At 35.3% G+C, this 10,882-nt stretch overlaps 1 protein-coding gene across 1 annotated transcript; it reads left to right on the top strand.

The window, feature by feature from the left end:
- The first annotated feature begins 5,545 nt into the window (after positions 1–5,545).
- LOC130624038 (uncharacterized) lies at positions 5,546–8,399 on the top strand. Its single transcript, XM_057439605.1, has 2 exons — positions 5,546–5,821; positions 6,741–8,399. Exon 2 carries the CDS (start codon positions 6,753–6,755, stop codon positions 8,031–8,033), a length of 1,281 nt encoding a protein of 426 aa, XP_057295588.1. The 5' UTR covers positions 5,546–5,821; positions 6,741–6,752; the 3' UTR covers positions 8,034–8,399.
- Positions 8,400–10,882: the final 2,483 nt, after the last annotated feature.

Genomic DNA, 10,882 nt, shown 5'->3' with positions numbered 1-10,882 from the left:
CGCTTAAGAATGGCCTCTGCTGAGTCATTGTCAGTAATGGATTAAAAGTAGTCATGCACTGACCACTGCAGGAACTTATGGGTCTGCCTGAGCCTCCAGCTTAAAAGATGTTCACAAAGGGAGACTGTGATGGATGGTACATGACCGATCCCTAAACTCGACTACGACTTGTTTGAGCCGAGCTGTATAAGCACGATTGCTTCCTTGGTGGCAAAAAGGCTAAGTTTCTAGCCATTATCTCTGCCAAAGAAACGGTTTGGGGAGATATGCTCACCTGCAATTTCGAGAACCCGATCAACCTTTCAAGATTATGTTAACCGACGAGTATCATAACGATAGAAATGTTGCTTTCACAGCACTTAAAAATGAAGGTGCTTTTAGAGTAAAGATCGAAGAAATTCAGCAGTACCTCAGCAAGGAGATCAAAGAGCGTAATGCACTTGCGAAGAAGTTTAGTTTAGGACGCATGGTACATGGGCAAGATATTGTGATCACGAAATACCGGGAGTTAGCGTCATAACTACTGGCTGCGGCCTGGTGCACTAGCCACAAGGCTTGGCGCGCCGCTGTGTATTGCTTTGGGAGATAAAGCCTTAGCGATTGGAATCAGCCAAGCAGATCTGAGGAATGCATCGAAATAATTGGGAGTAGATGTTGTGTCTTTACCAATAATATATATATATCAAAAATTTTAATCGGTGTTTGTGCATGTGTGTACCAGGTTATATTTGTGTCTAGCTCAATGTTAGTAAGCCAGTTATGTTTGTTGCTTGTAGAAACCATGTTCCATAATCTTTATTTTAGTTCTATTATGTAGTAATTGTTTATTTTTCTATTCATGTTTGTGCAGTCCCTTAGGAAATTCTATGTATCAATATGTGTCATTAGGGAATATTAATTGCTTGATAAGGCTATATATTTTATGGTTTGTGCTTTATTTTTATCACTTTACTTAACTTCTGACCATGAAGCTGTAAGTAGTAAAATGCTTCCATTTTACATGATATAGTGCCTTTAAACTTCACATTCTCAGTGTTTTACAGTGGCAGGCTGGTAAGCTTGTATTGTTTATAATGTTTCTTTGTTTTAAAATAATGTCAAATTTACGTTAATTTTATCTTTCACTTTGTGTTCAGTTTGAACTCAATCAATTAAAATGTTACGAAGACTGCCTTATTAATGTCCTGAATGGTACACATTACAGTAGATGCCCAGAAACATGAAAATATAAGACTAATCGAAGAATTCAAGCTAAAATTATTGACTTAATCTCCAAGGCTATCATGAATGACGTCGTAAACTACTACGAATTAAACCTGGTTATGCATGATAAGCAGCGCTATATGGTGCTAACAGACAAGATGAGACAAAGAGTGAAACGCATCGTGAACAACTTTGATAAAAAGGAGCGTTATGAGATAGACAAAAGCGTAAGGAACAGGTCTTGAAAAAAACTACAATGCAGATGGCTCTCTCCATTTCCTCTTTTGATATCTTTGATCTCCCTTTGATGCATAACATCGCTGCCTCCTGCCTAAGAACGTCTTTGTTTGTTTTGTAGGAATGCATAACCCACAAAACCTTACTTCAATTTGCTCTCATTACCATTATAGCTAATAACATGTTTTCACTTACACTTTTCCATATACTTCTGTGCACAATAGTTTTACCCCTGTCTATAGAGGCTCCCCAATTTGATGATTGATGTACATTTACAAGGTCCCTGGGGTACCTTTTTCTTGTAGAAGTTGGTTTTGATGTTTCCCTCTCACTCTTTCAGTTCAGTATTAATATGTACCTTTTTTCTTTAGATTCGTGTTGCTGAAGCTATGCCCTACCAGCGTCTCTACCTTGGTCCAGATCTGAATAATAATACTGAATATTTAGCCAAAAAACATGGGGTAGTCACCAAGATCTAATAACACGGTCAACGTAAAACCTCGCTATATTGTATTATACCATGGGGTAGATGATTTTGTAGTCTATATCAACAGCGGAAGTGGCTTTTTTAAACAAGATATCCAATCACATATTTATCGTCCTCAGGAAACTAAATTTTAACATTCTTCTTTTATTTTATGTTCTTCAAACTCCAACTAGCCTCGGGTAATATACAGACCTACATCATGGCATACGCAACTGCCCCCGTTATACGTGTTGCATTCCTGATAGCAAATTATTTTACTCATCCACCACAGTCTCCGACCACACTTGCATCGATCATATTCGTAATCGCACTGGTCTGGGAAATGTTCACTCAGCTAGTTGTACAACGTTTTAAGATTTATCCAGATCATGAAACAGTCCGGAACATATGAATTATCGGGATCATGTTTAACAGCCTTGTTGCACACGTCTTGAGAGTTAGACCTATGAAAAACATACTTGAGCAAGGAAGAATCTTCTACAACTGCCTTGTTGCACTGAGGTCTTGAACTCATCTGAGACGCACTTCAGCACATAGGATGAGCATCGACTGCCCTGCTGCATATAACTTTGGTCTTGACCTTATCTGGAACAGCCCTGCTACGCATTTCTGGGTCATAAAATTATCTAGCCCATAATCGAGCACATAGGGCGCAGCCCCAGCCCCTTGGCTGCACGTATATGCTTTAGAGTCCAAGGGTCCACTTGAACCGCCTTGTTGTTCATGTCTTGACTTGTGAGATGATATTACGAGATCATTTATACCTACACAAATCCCCAACTAGCATCGAATTTTCCAATAGGGGCCTTTCCTCTCTCCACTCAATTTCTGTACGATGTGGTTGGATTTCAGCCGGAACCTGTTTTTCGTATCAGCCAATAATATCGTGGATTTTATCGGATTTTTGCGCATGCGTAAGCATTCAACAATCTGTGTTAGACAATGTCAAAGCACTGTTGTCAACATCGATGTGCGCAGGTGTACATTAACGTCTGTACAAAACTTATGATATAGCCGGTGACCACGAAGTCGGTATGTGTTGATGTAGGTGGGGTAAGTGCTTGGAGGCAGCGTGTGTGGGGGGTAAATACTGGAGGAAGAGGGCGTGTTCATGTGTTGTTTAATTTTCCAGAAAACCGACAGCTTTCTTATAACTTTCTTGTCGCAGTATTTTGCATTACCTGAAAAAAAATTATTTGGGAAAGTTACGATTCCCAACAAAAATTGTTCACTAAGTTGATTTTCTTAAATAACTATTTCCCCGACAAATAATATTCCACGACTAATGTGCTTAACTGAAGGGAGTAGTCAACCTCATCGTCAGGTACGGAAGTGTCCCGTCTAAATATCATAGGTGTAGGAAAGAACTAGGGATGAGGTTGGGGATTATTGTGTGGCTATTTTTGTATTACTTCACAACCTTCATCTATTAACCATGAAATGCAAATTTGAAAAATTAATTTAATCAAAAATTTAAAAAAATAAAATATTCCCATGTTGCATACTACCCAGAAATATATTTTCTTCAATGTTGAGCATTCGTTGTGTTCTTGCGATTCTTAGGTTTCAAATGACATTAGGTTATAGGATCTCAAGTATGTAATTTTTTTAAGCCAAATTGATTGTACTGTAGAGAATACTTTTCTTCTCCGGGACTAAACTACAACTTTTTTGAAAAAAATAATACGAAACCGTTTTTAACCATCTTTTTAATTTTCGTGGATTAAGCAATAATGGATTGTATGACCAGCATCATTAATATAGCAGCGAAATCACGATACGTTGAATCAACAAGACAAATATGAAAACAATGTGTTTAAAGTATTAACATAACGTTGAAAAGAGTGACAAATCTTGCCTCGCTTTCCTTTTGGCATGCCGGTTACAGAGAAAAAGCAAATATTATTTTTGCAAACGGGTAAAAGAAATCAGCACATGTATATTTATGTGCTACAACTTTTATTTGGGATCCCCCATCACAGAGTAATTTTATTACTTCATGCGAACAGGCGAATAAGAATGCTCAAGTTAATGGAGCAGTAGTATGCACATATAAAGGAAAAAATGATTAATGTTGCTATTAAGGAATTACCTGCGCCGAAATGTGATATGTTTACTTTCATGCATGCGGAATTTCTTTCGGCAATAAAAAACGAAATATAAACTTGTCATTTAAATGAGTTAACATATATTAACATAACTTTTAAAAATAATGGATTAATTTATCTAATTCAAACTTAATATGAATAGCATATATTAACTTATTTCTTGCCAATTACAATCATCTCGGTTGCCGTATAAGTCCTTATTAGTCACCAGAGCGCGAAAACAATCCTTTTCAAAATGGTAGACAAAAATTATCGCGAAACTACATCCAACATAACAGATGAGCTAGATTCTTAGTTGTATTAAAATAAAATTGAAATTATATATAAAATTTAAATCTCAAAACAAAAAGACGAAAGCTAAGCCGAACTGATATAAGATAAGCTAAATCAAAAACTTGATTGCGATAAAGATTTTTGCACAGACTTGTTTCTTATTCCTCATCACGAAGAGTAAAGACAATAAACTACTTATACCTAAACAAGCCCACGTGATTGTCTTGCCCATTCATTGAAACAAGTGTTTTTCTTACTCATTTTACTGTTGATAATCTGTGATTTTTACAACTAATATATTTGGAACACAGGAGATTGAAAAAGTTGTATCCGTTTGAGCATAACGCTCTCTCCATCGCCGATAATTCACTTTCTCGCCAAGTCCAAGCCAGCTAGTACATCAAATATCTCTTTACCGTAGCACTTACTATTCAAGCTCTGCTCCTTATTCTTTTGTGACGTAGTTTTCGTTAATTTAGAGCTAAGAAAATAGTATTAAAAAAGTTTATGAAAATCCAACAACTTTTCTTGAAGAGCCTCGCTACAATCTCATGGCTTTCTCCAGAGTTCAGGTTATCAAGAACAACTCCTACATAACATTCGTAGCCGCGTGCACAATGAAGAAACTAAATACAAAATCAACATTGACATATCAACGGTAACCGAACGTAAATACAAGTCCCTCGACATGCTTTTAGGTCTGAGAGGTTCAATTAAAAATTTAAGTGCAAAAGTTACTTGCCTATGTTAAAAGTTTTAGATTTTAGTTTCTACATTGCAGGAAAATGGTTTTCAAAGCATTCTTTGTTTGTTTTTCCTTAGTCTAAAACCTTCAAGTTCCACATTGGTAAACCTTTCAAACTAGCTGCTATATATGGAAATGTTCACCATACATCCATGTTCAGCAGATTTTCATTCTCAAATCTTATACTGAAGGTTGAATTGACAACCAATATATCAACGCATTCCACCTCACTAATTGCTGTTATGAAGATTAATCTCTTTGACATCAAAACAGTGTGTCACATCCAAACGCCTATCTGTCTCCATAGCATTGTATTTAGGTTAACATTAAATTTGACTATAATAACCTAGATTAGTGAGAACTGTCTGAGAATTAGTTTCTATCAAATAACATCCCAATAACATTCTGACGGTGAAAACCTCATACACAAACCTCTTTAATTAATAAAAAAAATTATAAAAGAAAAAGACTAGGGATGGAGTGTTTCATATAAACATGAAATATAGTTAAAGTCAACTTTGTACGCAGATCTTTCATTATATGCATAAGTTTTAGATTAATCCCGGTATTCTATATAGAAGCGACATGGGGACAAGGTTTATTTGTATATGAAACTATATCCTGTCGCGCATACGCGTCAGAAATGCCGGGTCAACGGAAAGAAAGATTTTAATCTGATGATATGTAAAACAAAAAATTTGGATTGATACCTGTGCTGTGCAAAAAAACTGATCGTTGTCACTTGGAAAAAACAAGCCTGAGTAGAAGGTTAGTAGTATTCACTTCAACGTTGCGCTTTTAAAACAAAAACAAAACGCTAGTAGAGAGATTTTTTTTAAAGTGAAGAAGAACTACTGTCATTTAAACTCCTTTGTTATGCTTTCAAAGGAAAACAACCACATAGAAAACGGAACGAAAAGTACATTTCTCAACATTAAACAACAAAATATGAGCCTTCCTGGAAGAGAACAATGTACAAAATATCAATCTAGTCGCGATTTAAATGGATGAAACAACTGCACAAATTTATTGTCATTTTCCATGTTTGTCATTTGAGGCTGATCAATAAGATTTATTTATATATAAAAAATTTTATTGAATATGTTTTTATAATTCTCGATATTTACGCCTGCTATTATGAGGCACATACATCAAATTAGTCAGAGAAAGTTTGAAAACGAGGCCTCTAAAATATATCGAATTTTGTAACTACTCTCCATCAGAGATCGGATTCTCATTTCTAAGCACAAATATGTTTTTTCTGCAAAGGAGAGCATTTGACCTGCCCGATAATTGGCTAAATCTTACAATTTATCCCATGGGGTAATTTTGTTTGAAGCTAAGCAATAAAAATAAAGCTAGTTACACACCACAGAAAAAAAGGTTGCAACATAAAACTTGCAGAGAGAAAGGAGAATTGATTTATTTCACTTTCACAGAATACAACTTGATTATGCGACAAAAAACCTTATGACGAAGGTTTTTTTTAATTTTATATGGTGGTGTAAAAATATAATTTGTCTGTGTACACCAAGCCTTAACCTAAACATAACAAATCGGAATATCATTAAATATATTTTATTCACGGTTTACATGAAAAGTGTTATGCGAATCAATCCAAGCAAAGACAAAATTTTCAAAGAACAGAACGAAAAAAATCTAAATAACTTTCATCTTTCTTTTTTAGTTTCGAAAAAAAATGCATATCGTACGCGTGCATCGAAAAAAAGTGGCGCTTACATTGTTACTAACCATGCTTGTCGTAACAGCGATGTTTCAGTCGATACAAATGTCGCTACAAAAGCGAGTTACGAACGTTAGAATCGCTATTAAAGGAATGTCAGATGACACACTGAGAGAAAACGAAATTTTAAAACAACGCAGTGAGTTACATAAACAATCAGTTGAAGTTAGGAACGAAGATGTTACAGACCGCGAGTTTACTTCGCGACAAAAAACCAATTCGTTTACAAAAAATCAAATTGAGTTTAATCAAAGCGTCGACTCAACAACAACGCGGTACAAACTGCTGATATTAACGTTTGGAGGCATGGAACTAACAATGTCATTGGATGCCATAAACAACAACAATGACGTCATTTACTGGCATGAACCAATGAAAATTTGGGCAAGAATACATGAGCGGTGGTCAGGTAGTGACATAAAAATTTACGAAATTGACCCCCTGAGAAATTCTAAGTACTCTGATCGTAACGACAATGTTTATAACAGCACAGCCGAATTTTACAACGAACTTTTCTCATGTCAATTTTCATCAAAAATCGAACCCTTTATTTTCAAAGCTGCTAAGATATGTCCGGACTTGCTCATGCTGTCCGGTGCTATAAGAAAGCTATTGCGGTGTTCTCAACGACAAGCTCAATACACATGCGCAGTGTTTAATATTACGGCAACGAAAATAAACGAAATGTGTAGTATGAAAAAGCACAATGTTATTGTGAAGGAGAGCGAGGAGAGCTTACACAGTCTGCAGATATTATATCAAAATTTAAAAGACAACATCAGGCGTTCATTAAAAGTATTACATTTAGTCCGGGATCCGCGGGCTGTTTTATTCGACTTTTCGCATCATGGTCGTGTACCTACGAATGTTTTTAGAACTGATTTCCGCGAACAAGTGGAATTTGTCTGTAATCGTTTAATTAGCGATCTCGAATTTTGCGAGAAAGAGTTACGTTTTACGAACGAATACGCGTTGTATCGATATGAAGATTTCGAAATGAATTTCCAAAAAATAATTCGTAATGTGTTAAAAATAAAAACATCGTCATATGAGAATAGTCGTGAAACACGAAGAAACTATACAAAACTTAATGCAAACGGGTGGAGAAAAGATATACCAATGCAGTTCTCCGCCTCCGTTGAAAATATTTGTTGGGAAAGTATAACTACTTTACATTACGCATTTGTCGGCTTGCAAGAAGAACACATGCGGGGAAGTGCTCCACTGATAGACTAGCATATGTATGTTAATAAACTTTAATATATTAATTTCTTAGAAAAAAATAGGCAGTGGAGGGGGAACTTGCTCTCCTCCTATGTGAAAAATGTAAGAGAACTTTAAATGTCAAATTTGACTCAAAGAAACAACCAAGACTTATGCACGATTTGCACTGAACAACGATAATTGTTGAATTGTAACTTTCTGCTCCACGATAGAGGTTTTGCGCGCTTCATCGCGAGCGATTTTATTCGTCGTGTTGACACAATTAGGGCAGGTGATTTAACCAGTCACAAAATTTAAAAACACTTTAAAATCTTTATGTTTGATCACAAAGAATCAGAACTTACATACAAAACCATGCGTTTACTGAAAAAATTTGACAGACGAAGGAATTTCAAGGAATATCTCTGAAATGGAGAAAACGCTGCCCATTTTCGGTGGTTTTTTTGTTTTAAGCCGGTTTTCCTTTTGAGATGTTTTTTGTGCGGAATTATTGTTATTAATTATTGTTAAACGTTTTCTCTTTCAATGCATCTGCCATTAATCGATAATTACTGTTAAAAAGAAATTACTACTGCTTTATCGAAGAAAACTGATATGCAACTGGTACGTAAAATGTTTGGGGAGCGCCAGGGAAAGCAACCCTCGGAATGAGGTTGGCAAGAAAAAAAGTGTTGTTTAATATCCTATTTAAGGACCTTCGATTATTCGACGGAGAATAATTTTTTAAAAGCTTCAGAATGGACCCTTCGAGAATGTTTTATCGTGGGTTTTACCTCTAATACACCTTTCCCGAATTTATATTTTGTAAAATATTGCGTGCATGAAAACGAGGCAAATCTTGGTAAACATTATTCGCGTTCATATAAACATGGAGGAAGACAATACTATGAGAGATATTTTGCTTAAAATAATAGAGGAAAATATAGATTTAGTCTTCGATGAAACTGAAGAAAAAGCGTGAGGGAAAACATGGAGGGAATGCCACCGCTCACGATAAAAGAAATTGAAATGCATCGACAAAATAGTGGTAAACAGCACGGTGTGGCAATTATTAAGACTTTGGAGCGTGGCAGAAAGTTTAGGGATGAACTATACATATCTGCTGATAGCATTTTCACATCAACAACTACATTTGCTCCAAGTAAAAACGGAATTTTTAAAGACTTAGTTATGGTGAGCCCTGTAAAAAGTAATGCTGATAAAAAGGTATCCATCTAACGTTATATGATCCTAGAATTAATGATAGTTTGTGTAACATAAATCCAAGAATATTAAAACTGCAAGAAGATATGCTTATGGTTGACAAACGGGTTGGTTTTGCTCATTGTATTGACAGTACACGAAAATGAAAAAACAACATTAAATATGCGAACTTTCTTGTCCGATCTACATTGTCACACCAACTACTACCGTTAGAACATACCATCAAGATTGTTACTAATATTAATATATCAAATACTTCAAATAAATCAAAACATAACAAAACACAACCCTATGGGTTTATTGATGTAAATCCTGTATTAATCCCAAAAGATTGGGGTAAATTAAATCAACATTAGCTACACACACCTAGCTGTTCAGTAAAGTTGTTTATAGTATCATCAATTAGTTTTTCTTTTAACATTGAATTCTCAGTTTTGGTAGTTTCTAATTCATCAGGAGTAAAAAAACCCGGTTGTTCTTCAGTGATCTCAGCAGAATCAGATGAAGAACTTTCATATGTGCTTTCAGAATCTGTTTCGACTACTACTGGAAGGGCTCTTTCTTCGGACTTTTTCTTTTTTGTGTTGTATTATTTTGTTTGAACGTAAATATATATGGCACAGAGCCATTGATTAATGTTTTCCGTTCACAACCAAAACCTAATTTTACACAGTGTACTTCAAAGTGGACTTCGCATACTTTTGTGTTCTTGTTTACTGTGAACACATCACACCTCCCCTTCAACGATATCTTGAAATGATGCTTACCCAATGTTTTCTCAAACTTGGAATCGATGGAAATGAAAACATTCCAATGCCTGTTTAACTCTGGGTTTATTAACAGTAGAACTTTTGCATAACAGTACGCAACAAGAGTTACCAGGTCGAGAGGTCGATATACCTGGATAGATTAAATTATGATAAATTTCTTGCTGACCTTTCTGATTGCTACTCGCCATCACAAATACATATTCTTCTTTTACAAGACAAGTATATTTTTAAATACATTATAAGTAGTTTCGTTAAGAAAAACCTGCAATCCTTTAGAAAAATACACAATAAAAGATCATTTCACAACGCATAAAAGTGTCACACTCGCCAGCTGTATTTTTAATGTTTACAAAGTTTACTAAGAAGTGCCTCGTTTTCATGCGATGATGTAATCGATAATTTAAATTCGGGAAAGGTGTATTAACAAATCTAACTTGAGTGGCAACGTGCTGTTGTCTCTCCAGATAATAGATTGTCTGTTTTATTAGAAAAAGGATATCTAACTACACCGAAGTCAAAAGAAGATTAGTTGTCCAAAGTTTCCAAAGAGTTTTATAATGAATAGAACTTTCCACACTGCTTAGGAGCTCTGGATGGAAAACACATAGTTATGCAAGTTCCAGCTAGAAGTGCTCAACCTATTTTAATTCCAAAAAAACCTATAGCATTGTTTTATTAACAATGTGTAATTCGAAATAAGAGTTTACTTTGTTAGACATTGATGATGCAGGACGTTAAAGTGGTTGAGAGCAACAGCAAACTTGGAAATGTGATTGAAAGCAATTTCCTAGATCTTTCTAATCCTGAAGCATTATCTGGATATGATCAATCAAGTATATTCCTGTATATGTTTGTTGTAAATATAGCTTTTGCTATTCAACCTGATAT

The sequence above is a fragment of the Hydractinia symbiolongicarpus genome, chromosome 13 (genome assembly GCF_029227915.1).
Source record: "Hydractinia symbiolongicarpus strain clone_291-10 chromosome 13, HSymV2.1, whole genome shotgun sequence".
NCBI lineage: Eukaryota > Metazoa > Cnidaria > Hydrozoa > Anthoathecata > Hydractiniidae > Hydractinia > Hydractinia symbiolongicarpus.
This window is presented reverse-complemented; position numbering and strand designations above follow the sequence as displayed.

Coding starts and splice junctions, on each gene's coding strand:
- LOC130624038 (XM_057439605.1), top strand. CDS start 6,753: ATGCATATCGTACGCGTGCATCGAAAAAAAGTGGCGCTTACATTGTTA.